The 20,497-nt window shown below is 37.2% G+C and overlaps 1 protein-coding gene across 1 annotated transcript; it reads right to left on the bottom strand.

The window, feature by feature from the left end:
- Window positions 1–2,945: 2,945 nt before the first annotated feature.
- Window positions 2,946–20,343, bottom strand: LOC137265518 (galactocerebrosidase-like). The gene is made up of 16 exons (XM_067800932.1): window positions 20,271–20,343; window positions 18,311–18,399; window positions 17,301–17,465; window positions 16,582–16,620; window positions 15,768–15,895; window positions 14,668–14,785; window positions 13,763–13,800; window positions 12,714–12,838; window positions 11,162–11,301; window positions 9,941–10,030; window positions 9,485–9,580; window positions 8,427–8,568; window positions 7,777–7,957; window positions 6,939–7,108; window positions 4,324–4,403; window positions 2,946–3,675 (listed from the first exon to the last, which is right to left on the bottom strand). The coding sequence occupies exons 1-16, from the start codon at window positions 20,341–20,343 to the stop codon at window positions 3,439–3,441; spliced, it is 1,911 nt and encodes a 636-aa protein (XP_067657033.1). The 3' UTR covers window positions 2,946–3,438.
- Window positions 20,344–20,497: the final 154 nt, after the last annotated feature.

The following is a 20,497-nucleotide window of genomic DNA, read 5'->3' as shown; positions in this document are numbered from 1 at the left end:
CATTGTTTTCTCATGGGAGAGGTGTTAACATAGGCCATGTTAGGCAAAAACATTGAACAAAAACTGCAACAGTTCCAAATTTCACCTTCCACAACCACAAAGCAAAAGCAACCTGCCCTGACATGTAATGTTGTGAAGAAAACATGATGTGATTTGTATAACACTCATGCCAAAGTTCAGCTCCCTCAGGATGGCAATCAGGGAGAAATAGAGAGCATTAACAGTCTGGTCAAAACACATAAGCCAATAACAATGTTTTACAACTTTATGTATAACAACGCCTTGTGTATTGTTATCCATAAGTTGTAACCTTTGGTACTGAGTCACAAGAAAGCACATATAACAACATCTGTCAAAACAAGGTCAAATTCTAGAAAAGAGAACAAAAATACAAAAGAAAAGACATAAAAATAAATCCTGTTTCAATTCTTTCTACAATTGCCTATAAATATATAGATCGTACAAACAATTTTTCAGAGAAAAATGTTAATTATATCATGTTTTAATCATAACTTTTTAGGGTCACATCTGCAAAATATATTCGATTTATCTTAAGTAATATGGTAAGATAAATATCACTCTGAAATATGTTAATGAATATCTTTCTAAACCAGTTGAATGTAATCTCAATATTAATGATGAGACACAATGTAGTTACCTCATCACCCTTTCATACTGTCCACTGACATGCAATGAAAAAAAAGTACAAAAATATTTAAACATTCAAAATGCATGAAAGCCCTCTGGTACAGTGTGTAATGTTTTTATACATGAAACATGCTCAACACATACACAGTTAAATACATACCAGACATGTAGCTGAAGATAACGATCTTTCTACATACTGACGTAGAAAATCATTTTCAAACTACAACAGACTTTCACGGACGTTAAAGCACCAGCAATTATGAAATACTAATCAACAGAAAGTGTTAATCGATTACATTGCAAGTGCTAGACATTCTCATATATATATATACACACATGAAACAGAATGATTGGTCTTCTCATTTATTATACCATTTATACACTTTGGAAAAGTGTGACTGGTCAAATCAGTTCTTCATTACAAGAGGTGCAGCAGCCAAACACTACTTTCAGTATATTTGATTAAAGTATTAAGCTGGTGTTGTTAGTTTACTTTTGTACATGGTAGAAATTCTGTATCCACCTTGACAGTGAATCTTATATCCTGCTCAAAAGAAGTTAAGGAATACCCAGCTTTTTAAAATTATCATATTTAATCTGCCATGGAAATTCAGAGCATGAAACTGGGTGTTCCTTATTCCTGTGTACTGGTTGTATGATTAAAGGAGACAGTGGTTAGATTAATAAAAATTGTTAAAACATATATTCTGTTATTATTTCTCATGGTGGCTTTTGGATTAATTTGGTCAAACTAATATGTAAGAAATAACATTATTTTGAGAAGACACAAACAGAAATAATAACAAACAACAGATGAAGATAGTAATATGAGCAAGAATATCTGGAATGATATAATTGCTGGCAATAAAGTGAAAGGAAAATAGTATGGGTGATAACTTCTTCATTGTATGTTACAAAGTTTCTGGGCTATTTTAACACACAATAAAAAAGCTGCCATCCATAACATTACCTTGTACTTGAATACCAACTTCTAAATGTCTTTGTAATGACATGTACAAATAACACAAACAATTGTATTGTTGTGTTGTCAGCCTTTAACCATGTTGACTTTATATTTCCTACCAGTTTGTGTCATTGTGATAACCAACATTTGGGAAACAACAACCCTTGATGCCTTTCACTTGGCAGACCTATGTTGTAAATCTTCAAAATAAGGCACTTTTCTATCATCACATGATGATAATGTTACACACCAGTAAGCAATAATCCAACAAAAATATCATTAAAGAATTTGTGTCAGAGTATGACAAACCAGTGGTTAACAATCACATTGACCATTACAATCAACATGGCCACCGAGAATGACATTCTTATACATCTGAGCAATGAGGTAGTCTAGCAGTTAATGCATCCACTTGTCATGACCAAAGACCTTGGTTCGATGACCAACCAGTGGTTAACAATTACTTAGACCATTACAATCAACATGACCACCGAGAATGACATTCTTATACATTTGAGCAATGAGAAAGTCTCTCAGTTAATGCATCCACTTGTCATGACCAAAGACCTTAGTTCGATTCCTCTATGTATGCCATGTGTAAAACCCAATGCTTGTCTCCTCCACTGTGATATTGCTGGAATATTGCTAAAAGCAGCACAACATTACTCAGTCACTCTGTTCCTCTGACCCTTTTCGTCATCTCCTACAAATTATTGGAGAATTGTTATACTGATATACTGATATACTGATGTGTGAATACTCAAGTCAAATACCTCTGGTTCAAACTATTAGTATTCTTTGGTACTGATTCGTCAATATGGGCTGCCCATTTATATCCTTGGTATTCATGAACAAAAGGACATTAACATTATGGTGTCAAGTAGCAAATATTAAGAAAGACTAATATATGGTTAAAAACATGACCAAGTCCTCTTACAATATAATTCAACACATTTATGGTGTTTTGTCTTACAAGGCTGAAGCAATATGGTCACATTTAAAGAAGGCTTTCTGATGCTTTGAGAAGTGAGTTAATATCTGCCCTCACGACAGACATGGCTTTGTACAGGTCATTAGACACAACTAAATCCTGATTGAGTCAGTCCTGAATCAAGTCACTTAGTGAGTGAGTTGTCTTTTACTCCACTTTAAGAATGAAGATTTTTATGGATATCAACTTCTTTATGAGAGAACACAACGTTTCGGAGTTAATGCTTACTCATCACCCTTCATGAAGGAGTAAGCATTAACTCCGAAACGTTGTGTTCTCTCATAAAGAAGTTGATATCCATAAAAATCTTCATTCTTATGTATTTTCACTTCTAAATGACATTCAAAGACCTACTCCACTTTAACAATATTCCCATAAAATTGCAGCAGGGGATACCAGAGATAAGTTTCACACATACTGTATATCAGTGTGTATAAAGCATGTTTTTCAAGGCAAGAATAAGAGGGCTTTTCTCATGCATAGGGAAGATCTAACAGTATTTTCGAACTGTATTACTTTCCACTGGCAATGCTGACCAGCATCCTGTGTTGGGAATCCAGCCTGTGGCATGGATACTTTAGCAACTGGGCTACCCCCTCCCGCTATACAAGGAGATGGACGCATGATCACATCTTCAACAAAACACTGTACAAAAACAAGAGGGGCCTCTGAAACCTATTATGGTACATGAACTCATAGCATCACCCTAAATCTTTAACTTTAAACATTAAATTTCGAGTTACGACGATTTCTTGATCTTCATGTTAACTCTGAACACTGTAGAATCCAACCATGATCACTTCAAGACCTCATAAGCCAAGAGGTTGGGGTATCCTTAGTGCCTGCCTGGCTTGAAATATAGTGTATCGTCATGACTGCTGTCCCTGTGCTCCCTCTTCCTGTTGCTTTTGCCCTGCACAGCCTCCTCCGCAGATCTGGCCAGCTGTAAGTTGTCAAAGTCAGCCAAACCGTAATCACTGGTGCCTACTGCTGCAAACCCTTGTGATGGCTGAGCTGGTACGGTAATGTTGAACAGAAGCTCCCCATTCACACGGCCGACTGCTTGGCGACCCTGAAAATGTGTGATGAATAAAATGAGAGAGAGAATGTTGTTTTACACCACAGTCCTTGTGATTCCATCTCCACCATGGTGGTGTGATAATGAGCTGACAGTCATTCACACAAGATGAAACGACATGTCACACACTGTAACATATAAACACCTAATCATCATAATTAGACAGAGACAGTACAGTGAGTAACAACATGAGTAGCTTTATGTTGCTTTTAGCAGCATGACAAAGGGGGAAACTTGAAATGGGCTCCACACATTGTAACTATGTGAGGAATAGAACCCATGTCTTCAGGGTGATGAGCAAAGACTAACTACTCCACCCCCCTCATTAAACAATGCTTTCAAAAAGCATTTATATTGGCAGGAGAAATGCGTTGTTACATACTTCAAATATTTGTACTGGGATACATTTTGTGATATATTATTAGCAAAACTAGTGCACAGTGATTGTACAGTGATTGTACAGTGATTGTACAGTGATTGTACAGTGATTGCACAGTGATTGTACAGTGATTGTACAGTGATTGTACAGTGATTGTACAGTGATTGTACAGTGATTTTCTACATGCTATGGTAAATATGTATGTTTATCTCACAAAATTTAAACAAATCAAGGAAAGAAATCTGGCAACACAGAATTATTACCTGTACAGAGAGAGACACCTGGTTCCATCCATATTGGCTGGACAGTGTCTGTGGACCCTCTTTGATGATAGTTTTTCTGACTAAAAAACACATAAATTACATAAAACATATTTTTGCTATGACTGCAAGAAATCCATAATGAAGTGAATGTGACATGTATGATGAATATTGCGCAACCAATACAATTATTTGTTAACACATAAAATATTGGGTAACAATTACAATAACAAGTCAGAAACAGTATTCAGTTGATAAAGATCATGTGTTGGCAAAATTCCGAGTGTTACTGAGTACCTGCAGCACAGCAATTCATTTGGAACCAATCGCATTAGACGGGACATTTAAAAGCAATATTCCAGTGCTTCAAATACTCAATAACACCTGCAAACTGGCCAACACATGATGTTTGTCGACATTGTAAACATAAAAGTAAACTATAAGGACCACACTGTCTGAACTCATAGAAACATTATGTTATATCATAAAGAAGTTGCCATCCAAATATTCGTCTTGTGGGAATACGATTAATGGAATGCTGACATTAGCCCCAGGTTAATTACACTACTTGAACCCTTGGGTGATCATCAAGGGAGCAAGTTTCAGCAGGATCGGGGACACACAGAAGACCAAAAATATTTTCCCTTGTGCATAAGTGCCAAGTCAAACGCTATTTTTATACTTTATCACACTCGTTACAATGTAAATCAGACTGTTTGGTTGCAACCTCGTCAAAAACTTTACGAGTTAGCTTGTGGCATTCTGAGATCTGATGAATATTTCACCTATAGGCCTTTTGATATCAGATATATCAACTCGAGTCAATGATGAAAATTTAAAATGATGAGAGTTGCCGAGACTAACTTTTCTCAACAAGGATTGACATACTGGATATATAAACATACGAGGGTGAGAAAATGTGTGATGAATAAAATGAGAGAGAGAATGTTGTTTTACACCACAGTCCATGTGATTCCATCTCGACCGTGGTGGTGTGATAATGAGCTGACAGTTATTCACACAAGATGAAATGACATGTCACACACTGTAACATATAAACACCTAATCATCATAATTAGACACAGACAGTACAATGAGTAACAACATGACTAGCTTCATGCTGCTTTTAGCAACATGACAAAGGGGAAACTTGAAATGGGCTCACCACAAAAAATTGTGCTTCTATCTTCTTACGTGGCGAAGAATGATTTTACAAATGTTATATGCATTAGTACATGAGCTTGGATAGCCTCAGTGACAGACAGCCGTATCATTTGATTGTGATGTCATAGTGATCTCTCAATCATCTGTGATTTATTTGACCCTTTAAGGTCCTGGGTAGAATAGGCCTTCAGCAACCCCTGCTTAAAATAAAAAGCAACTATGCTTCTTGTAAGACGACGAACGGAATCGGGTGGTCAGGCTCGTTGACTTGATTAACTCATGTCAACGGTTCCCAATTGCACAGATCGATGCTCATGGTCTTGATCACTGGATTGTCTGGTCCAGACTCAATTATTTACATAAAAATATTGAATATTGTGGCATAAAACTAAACTCACTCACTGTGATTTAATGTGAGAGAGATTGCTTAATTTCACAAAGTACGCCACACCATTTTATCACATTAAAGGCCCCACATGTTTTCTGTCACGACCATGAAAGCAGAGATCCTGTAGACCCTTAGTTTAGTAGGTCAGTGTCAAACCCTGTCCAGTCAAAGTCTTGACTATCATTCCAATGGGGTACTGGATAGGAGTGAGTGAATGAGTTGAGTTTTATGCCACACTCAGCAATATTCCAGCTATATGGCGCCGTTCTGTAAATAAGCGAGTCTGGACCAGACAATCCAGTGATCAACAGCATCAACACTGATATGCTCAACTGGGAACCGATGACATGTGTCAACCACATCAGCAAGCTTGACCACCCGATCCCTTTCATCGCCTCTTACGACATGCATTTTCGCCTTTTATAGCATGTATTATTATTATTATCACCATAGGATATTTATATAGATATTTATCCTTAAGAGGTACAAGTTTACTGCACGTTGCTGTACCCACAACTGGGTGTTTTCACATATTCCACATATATGGCCACAATCTCGTCATATGCCAACAGATTCATGGGTTCTTTTAAGTGCACAGGGTTGTGTACTCTGGGGTATTACACACAAGACGTAATTGTATAATGTAACACACATCATGTTTGGGATTACACTTCGTCAGTCAAGTACAGATTCTGGTACTTTCATTAGGCTGAATTCCATCCCCACAGAGTCAGGCAACTAATCACCTGAAAACTGACAGAAGACATGGTGACTGAATAGGTTAGGTGGCTCAAATCCTGGATGGGACTCAACCCAATAAAAGTACTAGAATCTGTACTTGATCAAAAAAGTGTAATCCCAAATATAACATGCTACATTTAACCACTTTCTCAGTCAAAGTATACACTCAGTATCATTCGTTACATGCCATAATGAGTCTAACACACTCTAGTTCAGCAAAGCAGTGTAACGAATAACACTGAGCCAAAGTTTACCTATACTGTCACTTTCTAAATGGCACTGTGTATGCAATTGTATGTTTTAGGTAGGTGTGAACAATACTTACCAATGTCGGTAGACACAATGTACGACTGGTTGACAGGGAAGAGGAAAAAGAAGACGCCAGCAGATGTGAGGGAATCGCAGCCAGGTTGGCTGATCCGTGCACCCACATAGATACCACTTGTACCATTCACCTTGCTCACCAGCACCTCCGTGTCAATGTAAATGTCAGTCCTACAAAGAGTATAGTCAATATTCCACAAGTTTACATTACAGTGTAATTTCTGTAACAAATAAAGTTTATTAAATCTGACCCTCACGTATCCCCATTATCTATTATTTTAATGTCAGTTATTTCTTAACAAATGTTTGTTTGGAACTATTTTGCGTCTGGCTAAAAATCATTTTCATTTTTCTTCCTTGAGGGTGCATTACATATTAGCTTGCGTGCATTTTGGCAATTCTAAATACTGATTTGAACATAAGAGAAATATGACACGATAACAATACCATAAGATGCATGCCGCTAATTGCTAACATTGATACAACAAGCTTAATTCAATTAAATGTCTCTGAAGTGATAATATTTCATGCTTCTTTCTTCAGTTAGTCATGAGGTAGCCTTGTGGTTAAAGAGTTTGCTTGGCACACCAAAAACATGGGTTTGATTCTCCACATGGGTTCATTTCTGGTGTCACCCACCATGACATTGCTGGAACATTGCTAACAGCAGTACAACACCAGAATACCTATAACAAAACAACCTATGTAAAAGAAACACAAATTACAGGTTATCTGTCCCTCATGAATGAAAGCTCACAGTCTCAGAGCTTACACCATTCATTCTCAAAGGACAGACTGTCTATAATTGTTACTAGCTAGTTCTCCACATATTCACACACCATATAATAGCACCAAGGAGGTTCATGGTAGTGTTTAACTCCTCATAACTCATGCACCAGACAATAGGACTCTCTAGCACCATCTGCCTCATAACATTGCCAACCGTGCTGTCAATGTGGACCACTTCAAAAGCTCCATTTTGCTGAGCCATAAGTAAGGGCTCTGCATTATTTTCATAACCTGAAACAACATGCAAATGCAAAAAGTAAACTTTCATACTGAATACAATAAAATATGTTTACAACAAACTTGCTTAAAATGAAACATATATCTCATTAAAAAAGTAGGGGACATTCCATTTTGCGAGCCTGCCACTAGCCAATGCCAATGCATATGAGAGAAAGTAATACATATGCATACAGATGACTAATGGAATGATTTCCCATAATTTCTGTTCATCATCCTAGGCTTAATCATTTGCATTCTATCAATCTTGTAAATCCAATATCCCCTGCTTTTTGTTTAATAGTATATGTAGTCACATGTCCTATTTCAATCTCCATGGGACAGCTGGGCAAATGGCACCTGACTACATTTAACAAACTCTTGGAAATCCTACCTTTGTTTCTAGCACTACATTATTAATAGATATGTGAAAACAAAGGTTTACATATTTCCTCTTGACCCAGTCATAAATTGTTTCACTCACTTTCAAAGTCTTCTGTGTAAGGAAGTGTGAAGGTGTGGTATGGAGGAGGTGTTCCGTAATCACCCTTGGTGCCAGTAGTCAAAGTGGTCAGTGTGTAGATCTCATCCAAGCCCACTTTCAGGCTAACCATGCCATCGATTACCTAAACAATTAGTCAATGACGCAGGAATTATATTTCAGGAGTCTCGGAGCTTGCAAGCAATGTACAGCGATTCACCTGACAAATTTCAGCCACTTGCAATCCCAGCAATCGCTGGATGAGGTCGATTCGTTCTCAAAGCAAAATGGCAGCTTAGGAAAATTTGAATTCGAAGGCTGAACAAAATTGTTCGGCTGCCAAATTGGCACAACATAGCTTACATACAAGCATACTTAGTTTTTTCCACAGGTTTGATGTATTCATCAACAAGCATAAATTCATCACTCCTCATCGAGACTCTCCTAATACATTCTCTATTAGCGCCACACAAGCGGTAAACGCTCTGTCATTTTTGGTAGGGCGAAAAACTCTTGGAGGTGTTGCAAGCCTGGAATAAGCGATTCATTTGCTTACTCAAAGCGATTTCCGGCTTGCAACGCACCCTCTGTCAAAGATACACAAAGCCAAGTTCAGGCCAGCATGTATATCACAATATTGAAAACTTCCTATATACCGTGCCAATACTTCTTTTCGAACCTGCAACCCTTCACTTGCTAGATGGGTAGTGCGGACAACCCTCCCCAATAATTTCCCTCTGCCGCGGGCTTACAGCAAGTTTAGATTTCCCCAGGTTCGTCTCCCAACTCATTGGAAGCTCCTTTACATTTTAAATTGGTCTATTTGTTACTATGAAAAATAATATATTTAGGGGCTAAACATTTGTCAACCACCACCTCACCCTTTCATTGTGACATTTTTTCACAGCCAAGAGAGGTTCGGGGTTGTTAAGGGTATATAGTTGGTAATTATGGTTATGTGTAACTTCTTCACCATTCCTGTCATATGATAGTTTGGTATAGTGAGAACATGTACACTAGTTGGAGAAAAATGATAAAAATCCCCTTGAGAACATATTTACCTGTACTGAAGGTAGAGACTTGAAGAAGACAGATGACGTCTTTGTGTCATTAAACCCAAGTTTGCTATACCAGACATACAGCTTTGTAACACTTCTCTGTAACAAAATCATGCAATGAGTTGCACACATCATTCATTAATCTACTGACAATGTGGATGCACCATCGATTTGTGTACTCACTACAACAGCCGTGTAAGGGCATTATCGTTCAGTTATCTGTATGTGTCCAGCAGAATTAGAAACATTATTATGCATAATTAACGACTACCCAACAGGGAAATTAACATCAAAACAATCCTGAAAGCTAAAGTTAGTATATTCAGGGACCATATACTTGATATATATATTTTTTTGTAAATGCCAACTTATAGGTGCTGTTTCCTGATTCCTTCAATACAGACAAAGAAAAGAGTGTTTGTACAAAATGGAAAGATTTTAGGTGTGGGGTCAACTCACAAAGTTTCCTCCAAGGTCCAGTGTAATGGTCTGTGGGGTGACAGTGTATGGTGGCAGGTAGGGGCGGATACACTGGGAATGATTATGAGTCTGCAACAAAGAACACAATGTCTTGAACATTGTAATGTCATATCCGCTATCGTCTCAATCAGAATTTCACTTTGATTTACTTTTTTCTGCAAAGTGAAATTCATTGGTACGTTTTCACTGCAAACAGACTATAGCAAAAGAAAAGAACTCTATAAGAGATACAATAATTTGAATATTGTTTTGAGATATATCAGAATAGTGATGTCTCATAATATTATTGATCCAAGTAATGTTTCTTTTTCCAATTCAGGTTGCAGTAAGTGAGTGAGCTGGATCTAAGTCTATGTACAGTATATATATGTATTATTTCCTTATTACACTATGCTCATATCAAGATATGTAGTGGATACTATATGAGTGCCTATGTCACACTAAGTTTATGCCATGAGTGCCTAAATGTTGGTATTTCCTGAGAGTGAGGGATATACCGATGATAAAGCACAAGTGTTGAAAACATACCATGATATGGGCACAAATGTAGAACACAACAAAAAAGAAAAAATGTGGCATCATAGCATTGTTCATGATGTCACATCACCATGACAAAGATGGTGATGGGGCATTCCAGGGGCATCAAATGAACAATATGACCCCAATATTTTAGCCCTCATAGGTAATAAAATAAAATAGGAGAGAAGAAAGCTAAACAGGACATGTACCACTTTAGGAACACCAGAAGTACTTGCAAAGTGATGACAAACAAACTGTCATAATCACCAAAATTCAAGGATGTGAACTTATGCACATTTTGCTGATCTAAGGGACACAACTCCTCATAGCAAATTCAAACCCTCAAGACAAGTGGGCCTTTTTCAGGTGTCAGTAACTCATTGCTCTAAACCTGCTATGCCAGGATTACATTTAATAGCCCTTGGGCTTAATAAGAAATCAGTATCATGTGATCCAGCAATGACAAATGAGGATGGAAAGCTACAGTATTTCCATATTCATTTCCATTTATGTATTCCATGTTACCATGTTTTTGTATTTTAGCAGTGATTTATTAAAACAGAATGAAATATAGACTTTAGTCATGTTTGCATAGTTTCTGTATTAAAATCCTGGGTTTAATGAAATAAACTGATTACTGAGGCCTGAGATTAAATGGAGCAACTCCCATCAATATGTTACCATAGTTTCTATGACAACAGAGAGATCCTTTCCATCCGGGCTGACAAGTGACACGTAGCTGCCGCCCTTGTCCAATAGTCCAACACCAGACCCGTGCTTCAGATATGTCCATCCTATCTTGGTGAACTGTGTGGTGTGAGCTGTGCACATGATATGACAATATTCATAAATTGCGTCATCATTTATAAGGGACATTCTTTCAACAGTCGTTCGGGGTCCTGAACCTGTCCATATCATTAAGCAGTCTCAGTATTATGATTGTTTCAAGTTTGTTTGTGTGGGAGTGACACAGTAATAATAATAATAAATGTGAACTTACAATGAGACTAAATGAGACTAAACTACTTTTATTCAATTTTTTACAACAAAAGCGTCGGATAAAGCCGATTGTTGGATAAATGGAGGTTGGACTGACAAGGCTTAGAATGTACACAAGGGACTAGTAGCTAGTCATAATGCAGCGATGCAGCGAAAACAGATGAGTCTTGAGCAGACGTTTGAAGGAATTAAAGTCAACTGCTGATTTAATGATAGTGATGAGAGAGTTCCAGTGCAGACGGGCAGAACAGGCAAAGGACTTCTTCCAAAAGTTTGCAGTTTGAAACAAAGCAAGGAGAGTAGGTTTAGATTCTGAGAATGGAGCTGTCTTTCTGGACTGTATGGGGTAAGAATTTCTTTTAAATATTCTGTACCTTTGCCACTGAGGCATTTACAAAGAAAACACAATGTTTCTATGTAAAAAATTGCTGACCCCACTATCGCAACATAAAAATGGGTGACCCCTCCCTTAAAATCATCATCACCCCATCTCCTAGCCATAAATTATGAATGGTAAGTCCCCAAGATCTGGGTGAATCCCGTTATTTTTAGTAGTCAACAGGTTTCTTATAAGTTGCTCACTGGTCACAAGAGGGGCATGGGTTGATGTACCCTTGAGGTTTGTTTAAGTTCCCTGAGCCAGAAAGGCCCTGAGGAATCAGTGAACAATTGTATCTGTCTTACCGAACACCTCAATGCAAATTTTGTACTGTTTGAAGCATGGGTATCGAATCGTATACTTCAGCCAATCTGTGTGAATCAAACGATTCAAATCCGCAATCTTGTTGGTTTTCCTGCAGGTACTGTCTTAGTAAACTCGATATGAGGCAATTCCCCTTAATAATATTCACAGGGACAACATTTGAACGTTTTGACAAAATATATTTGTAAGAATTCAAGGCAAATCTTTACATAGCCATCACTAGATTTCCAGACAACACAAGAAAAAGATTTAGAGTTATCTCCCTTCCATCAATTTGCATTCACAAAACATCAGTAATTTCCAAGCATCATGTGTGATTCAGTGTTATTCGAGATAAAGACGTACCACCATGAAGTACCGAATGGGTTGAGACTGGCAACAATGGAAGAGCACTCAGCCAATCAGAAATCGACATTTATGTGTGAGGTAAGGTAAACAACATACAAGCAGTTTTGTGACTTCAGGGTATCGTCCCTTGATGTGAGAGAGGTTACCCATCGGCCTTAGTTGTGAGAGACATATATTACCCACCTGACATCCAGATGGGACTCTCTACAGTGTAGTGGCCACTCCAAGGCTGTCTGGCTGTCATCAATGAGTCCCGGTCCCACGTTAAACCCTCATAGTAACTGTCTATGAGGTTCCATGCAATTGTGCTGCAATACAGTCAGCAATATCTTATTAACTGATTCAGCAATACTTCAGCAGATTTAGTTTGTTTATTGAACATAACCTTGAAAACAGGTTGACAGAGGATCTAAACCACAGGCCACTGTGTTATGGCTTGATTTCCAAATCAATGAACATTATTGATATCACTGGATAAAATTAATTTGGAAATATTATATAATATTATAATAATAAAATAATATAATATACTGAATCCACAACACCATTGTTTGTGGTCTAAAAATGTTACTTTCTGCTGATAAACATGAAAAACATAGCCTTCCAAATAATGAGTACAGGTACATTCTTTAATGTGTGTGTTTATTTAGTGCCAACTTCCTTGCAGAAGATGTATACTTAAAGTGATAACATGTAACATATTTTTAACATGTACACTGATAAATGAATCAATTGCCCTATAACCTGCCTTTGTTTCAAGAAAAAGTTGTTTCAACAAAATTTCCCATTTTCATTCTGACATACCAACTGTATGTATTAATTGTGCTGCCCCCTAAAATCAGGTTTGATATTGGCGAGTCTCAACTGAGAGACCGGATGTTCCTTAGTGTTTTCCTCGTGGTTAAAAAAAGAAAGGGTTGTTTCAGATATCACAGTTTAGAAAAACATGCTCTGTATAAAGCACAGGCCTGGATCCGCCACACAAGGTGACCTCACTAGTACAATGATTGCAAGTCTATGTTAAAGCATTAGAACAACAGTAAAGTGGAACAATAGGCTGAGATATCTATAGTCTGATGACAGACTGGGATACCTACATTCAAGTCCACTATGTTTCTTCAACAGTTAAGCTTGTAGAAACTGTCCTGTAATGCTCCATGTATCATGATTAAAAATTTCATCTTATCGGGGTGACATGGTCTTAATCACTACAGTAAACGACAATTCCATACCTTGTCATGAATCCATTGACATAGTTTTGGTTTAGAATCTGAAAAGAAAGCATTTAAAATTTATTTACATACTACCAACCAAATTTATAAAGGAACTGATGTTACATCTTTGAAACTATGTATTGTTTCTTGCAGTTCCTCAAAGTTCTTAGTGTCTGTACCTCAAAGGAACCTTTCTAGAAAGTTTGCCTCTTCACAAAAATAGTTCTATTGAATAGCAAGAGGACAGGTCACAAAGTTTTGAAAACATATCGCATGTCATAAATGTATTGAAGTTTGTTACTTATGTCAACCTACTGGTATCACGATACATCATTTTCCTATAAACATTTCCAACTAATTCAGAACAATTGTGATCCAAACAATATACAAGCTGAAGTGTTGAATGTTTGAGGCATCCAGATATTTCCTGACTTTCAAATGCTTCCTGGTGGTATTTATCATATGAAAAGCATAAAAAATGAGCAAAAACTTTTGAAATTTAAAATCCATGCTTGACCACCTCTCTGAACTGCCTTATGTCCAGTGCCAATCAATGTTCTTTTCAGACAACATTGACCACATTCAAACACTTTTGTATTCCTATTTTAGAATTGATTACTAGTTTTTAATTCATGTTTGTGATGATATAGTTATTTTCCTGTCCTTCATTGACATGTTTTTACAATTACCATACTTACTATGTATAACAATTAATTGTTCTTGTCATGATATGGCTGAATTATTGCTGATGTGATGATAAATTTTAATTCCTTCACTTATTTGTGTTCCCGATTTAAATGAATGCTTCTATTCTGATATTAAATCTTCTATCCCTGCTATAATCACCTCCCCAAATCACCTTTATTCAAACTCAAATAAATGCCTCTTTCTTTTCAACTTGCATCAGTCAGTGTATGTCATACCCTGGCCCAGCATCCACCACCGATGTTGTCATTGAAGGAACTGTAGTCTTCAGATGCCCACAACTGCTTGCCGGTCTGAAGGGCAGCCATTGTTGTTTCAGTACCAGGATAATGTACTCTGCGAAGGACAAGATGACCAATTCACAGAATCACGATCTACTATTAAACCATAACCACAAAGTTTCAGTTCTTTTTGCATGAAATATTGTGTGAATGATTCTTAAACTAGAATACCCCATTACTAGACTAGCTAGGAAGTACAAAGGACCAGACAAACCAGTAAGGCTAAATAAAAAAAAGTGAAATGTTTCTCAGGCATCAGCACGTAACTTCTGTTTAAACGTGTAACAATTTTTAATTGCCATTTAAAAAAATAATTTTGACTTGGACACATCCCAATCATCTATTTGTCCACTATAAAAATGTTTGTAAGAACAAGTGTTACTGAATCTACTGCTCATTAACATGTACAAAGGACCAAACAAACCAGTAATGTTGATCCTTGCCATCATGGCATGACACATTATTATCATTATTATTACTATTACAGGATATTTATAGTGCATACATATCCATGCATCTAGTACATGCTCAGGGTGCTGGAGTGTTCTCTTGATCAACAGGTGTCTTTTTTCTGGCATTCTTTTTTCTTCAACCTACTCGACTCCTTTCAAGGCCTTCATTTCAGTTTGTTATATGAGATATAATCACAATGCAGAAAATTGACGACATCAAAAACAATAACCCCAATTTTTAATATTTTGAATAAAATAAACTGCCATTTTATGCCTTGACGGAAATGACAGTAGGTAAACTGAAATACTGAATTTCTGGATTGCATTAAGGGCATTACAGTATACTGAACCGAAGGCAAAATACAACAGTACGCTGTTTCATCCCTTGTACTAATGACCAGCACACAGTTGGCCACCATGGCTTCCACAAAACTGTAAGTCTGAATGGACACAATGCCAATTGAAAGCGGTCATACATATATTATTTCTTAGTAAAGTGCAAATTCCAGAACATTTTGGGATTGAGTCCCATCTCTTACATATGACCATTTTCTAAATGGCACTGTGAAGTCCTAACTATTTTACCCAATGTAATCCACAGCTGCTGCGAGGTCTTGGTCTTTGAGGATGTCCACCTCCACACCCCACAAGCCATCTGCTGCCACAATACGTACATGGGAAAACCCTGTGTCATCAAGGACTTTCCTCAACAGCTGTACACAGAAGTTAACAAACGAAGTAAGGATAACGCTACACGGATAAACAACTTCTTCACAACAGTAACAGCAACATTTCAGTGGATGTTCTAACACAGTTATTAAGTAACTGATGAGCAGAATAAAGACTGAGAGACACCATACAAGTGAGGGGAAGTGATGAACAGAATGAAGACTGAGAGACATCATACAAGTGTGGGGAAGTGATGAACAGAAAAAAGACTGAGAGACATCATACAAGTGAGGGAAGTAAAAAACTATCATAATGCTATGTTGTCTCAAGCAATAGGGATTTATGTAAAGGATAAAACACAACTCCAAGGTCTTGGTCGGGATTGTAAAGACTTGGAGAACAGCTGGGATGGAGCTTTTAAAACTGAGGATGAAACCTGAGGTTTTACAAGCTCTGTCCCTGCCCCTTGACATAAGAGAAGTCAAAATAAGATAACACTTTGTAATTATTTCACAATATTGCATTTCATGACAAGTATTACAAAATAATAATGGTTGAAAGTGATGTTAAATACAATGTTAAAAATCTTCTTGAAAAATCTAAATTTGCCTACATGTAGTTAAACTCAATGCATATTTAGACAACAACACATTAAAAAAAAGAAACCTTTTTGTCTATATTTTAGCAAAAGAAGTAGTGTGAACTACTAATTTTAATAAAACAGACTTACCTTTATGTATGTGGTGTTATATGACCTTTCATTCCAAATCTGAAAAAATACCTTGGTTTAAATATAGTAAGAGAAATGCCTTTTTCATAGAAATGAGTGAATGAGCGAGTTTATTTTTATGCTGCACTCAGCAATATTCCAGTTATATGGCAGCAGTCTGTAAAAATTTACGTCTGGATCCAATCCAAGCAAGTCTGATCGCCTGATTCCATTTGTTGCCTCTTACGACAAGCATAGTTGCCTTGTCTGGCAAGCATAGGTTGCTGAAGGCCTAGTCTACCCCGAACCTTCACAGGTCTGTTACAAATGAAACAACAATAGGTCATCATTACACTTTTCACATGGCCATAATGACATTTTGTTTTCTTCCGCAGTTATGTCACATAAACAACAGATCTGCAGTCTTTGACTCATGAAGCTTATCTCAAATAATAAAAACAATTGCTTGGTCAGTCAAATGACCCTAGTGGAGGTTGGGTATTGTTCTACACCTTTTTCAGCTATATTTGAGCAATATCAAGGCAGTGAACACCTGAAATGGGCTTCACACATTGTATTGAAACTATAGGTGTTTCCCTGGTGTGATACTTCTGAGACTCACTCACTCACTCACTCACTCACTCACTCACTCACTCACTCACTCACTCACTCACTCACTCACTCACTCACTCACTCACTCACTCACTCACTCACTCACTCACTCACACTCTTACTCTTACCCCAATATAGTCTATAGTGAGGCCATGGACATCCCTAGCACCCTGGATCCACTTCTGGATGTAGTTGGCAAGGACATCAAGGTTCTGGTATGGGTTCTGGGTTCCATTTCCGATCCAGCCGGGAAAGTTCCATGGCAGTCCATATAGCTTTATGTTAGGATTCCTCTGAAAATTAGTTAGCTTAGCTGAGGGGCATTCGGGTAGTTCCCCATATAATTACATGTGAGCTGTCGATTTCTGGTGGGATCACTATTTGCTGCATCACTCCTGTTACTCAGCTAAACCACCTTCAAAGTTGCTGAGAATACTCACATGCACACAAAGTGACATTAACCCACACCCATGGTTGAAAAATTCATTGATTAATCCATTATTCTGTAAAATAGACTCCTCTGGAAACATTACAGTCCAGAGCCCTGTTCTACAAAATGATCTCAGTGCTAAGGTGACTATAACTACTATGTTTAACATTGGCTTACATCAGTCAAAGAGCCAAAGTCACTTTGTGGTACAGGGCAAACTTGTCATGTTTTAAACAGGGCTGCAACAATGCCTCAAACTATCCATGGATTGCAGTTGATGAGACTTTGTTAGCAATTAATTGATGGTAGAAACTAAAAAACTATCAATACATCAATAGTATGTATGACTATCAATAGTTTAGTAATAGTTGATAAATGTGCAGCACACTACGGGATGTTTGGGTGCAGACTTGCAGCTTCATTGAGTTCATGTTTTAATGGTTTACTTGATCTAAGTTTCAAGTTTCTTGTCAGTTATTAAGAGAAAGAAAAACTTCAACTTGTTTTTACTTCATATTAATTATACATTCATTTGGGAAATGACTTGAAATGAGACAATTCACAGACAAAAACCCTTATTGCAATAGTTGGGTGCAAAAGACTATCACTATTGCAATAGTATGTTGCAATAGACTATCACTATCACAGTAGTTGTCTCCCCAACAATAGTCACCCCTACTTTTCACCACACAGAGAAAACATGCAAACCTTCTTAGCCTCCAACATGAGCCACCATTCATATCCTCTCTGGTAGTTCTCCTCCCAGCTGTTGTGCATGTGGGACGCCTCAGTAGCACCTTACCATGAAACACAAGTGTGCACAAATCAGCTTTCTTTCTTTTATTCTTATATCCATGATAATCCATAATAAACACAGCTGAGTCCTTTAACCTATGAAGATCTGGTTAGCATTTGTCTTCAGTAGTCATGCTCGTCAGAAGAGGCAACTTACTGAGTAGTCACACAGACTGACTTGGTCTACACCTGTGATTGCAAAGGTTACTGTTCATCATGTAAATCACTGGACTGCCTGGTCCAGACTTGATATTTTAGAGACAGCAGGCTCATCATATAGCTGGAATAAGGCTGAGTGTTTTGTGCTGTTTTAAACAATAAACAAACAAAATCTGACTGTTTCAGTTATACTTGTAAAGGATATACCCAAGGTCTTGGTTGAAAATGTAAACATGAGGGTATTCCTGACCCTGAATGTTTACATCTTCAACCAAGACTGAGGGAGAGTGTTATATCTGCTATATAAATCGAAGAAAAATATGACAAATTTATATAAAATAGGTCATATAAACCATCAATGATGGATACTTCGATGATCAAGTAATGAAGCTACATAACAGTTACCACAGCGGTAGTAAACTGTATGTTATGGCAGTAGGCCTAACTATAAATAGATACTTTTAACACCAAAATCTTCCTTGGTTCAGTAGCCATGAGGAAGAGAATCCGATTTATGATCTGACAGATGTTGCTCTAATCAGGAGAGAGAAAACATTTGCACTTTCAATATGATGTTTGATGACATTTTTCCATTGATCCAACAATTGAATGATGTTGAAAGAATTTATTTCATAAAAATCTACTTTCAGGGCTTTCAGAGTATTGTATAGAATATCACAGGGATTTTGTACATGACCCTGAAAGGAAGTTTACCTGAAAATACGAAAGCCTCCAAAACAATGCAACTATGACATCTGAGGTTTATATCATTAAGATCAAACTAACATGGACCATTTCATATTTCCCTGTGTCCCTGTGATCACTTGTCAGTATATGTAGATGCCAACTAGGCTAGGCAAGCTTGTCACTTTGTGTGACTGAACTGATCACTATGGCCCTGTGATGATTCATAATGTTTTGTTGACATCAGCATTAACCAAGTTTTACACAAGTACACTAGAATATGTTCAAAAAGAAATATTTCCTGCATTGTAAACATCCTTTATGAAACTAAATGAGGATACTGACCAAAGTTTAAAGCAATATTGAATATTGCACACATGCCAGACTTTCCTGAGCAGAAAATGCCCTTTTATATCTGAACTTTAGTGAATAACACTAAAATTTTATTCTGTCAAAAAGTATCCTTGGACCCCTATTCCTGGGCCACAAGATATATTGTGGATACATAATGTGTAAAAACTGGTGAAAATGGGCTACAATCAAGTACCTTTGACTATAATAGGATTTCAACAGGGCAAATTATCTTACATAATGACTGAAAATATTGAAATCAGCATAAAATCACAAATTTCTAAAAATAATACAGAATAACAATAATGGACACCTTTCCATAGTAAACCAAAGTAAAGTGCACACACAGCAAATACAGCATTTGCTTGTCACTCCGAAGGACCAGGTTGGATTCCCACATGGATACAATATATGAATCCCAATTCTGAATTCAACCCGTGAAGGTGCAAGCTGGAATTATCTCCATCAACCCATGCAACACATCATCAATTCCCGATTGTGCCGATTGATGCTTATGCTGCTGATCAATAGATGGTCCAACATGATATTGCTGAGTGCAGCATAAAACTAAATGCACTCACTCACTCTTTCACTCATTTCTAGTTTCACCACCAAGATATAGCTGGAATATTGCTAAACACTGCATAAAATCTCTCTCTCAACCACATCGTCTCTCTACCTGAACTCTGCGAGTCACCTCCAATTTCAACTTTCAGTATTTGCAAGGAGGCAGCAAAGTTGGGCTGAAACATTTATGGACAATAAATGTCGGCATCACAATATGGCAGCACTGCAATGATTCAGTTCAATTCATCAAAAATCAAATCTGATGCCTTAGTTTTAAGTTTTGATAACCATTATCACTATTTTTATTCGATATTTGAATACCTATTGACATCATTTCCA

The sequence above is a fragment of the Haliotis asinina genome, chromosome 15 (genome assembly GCF_037392515.1).
Source record: "Haliotis asinina isolate JCU_RB_2024 chromosome 15, JCU_Hal_asi_v2, whole genome shotgun sequence".
NCBI lineage: Eukaryota > Metazoa > Mollusca > Gastropoda > Lepetellida > Haliotidae > Haliotis > Haliotis asinina.
Note: the sequence above shows the minus strand (reverse complement) of the source record. Positions and strands in the feature narration are given on the sequence as shown.

Excerpts from the sequence above, each read along its gene's own strand:
- LOC137265518 (XM_067800932.1), bottom strand. The coding sequence starts at position 20,343 with ATGTTTCAGCCCAACTTTGCTGCCTCCTTGCAAATACTGAAAGTTGAA. Across the intron at positions 8,569-9,484 it reads AGTCTCTACCTTCAGTACAG|GTAATCGATGGCATGGTTAG; the intron begins GTAAATATGTTC and ends CTAATTGTTTAG. Across the intron at positions 4,404-6,938 it reads CATTGTGTCTACCGACATTG|TCAGAAAAACTATCATCAAA; the intron begins GTAAGTATTGTT and ends TGTGTTTTTTAG.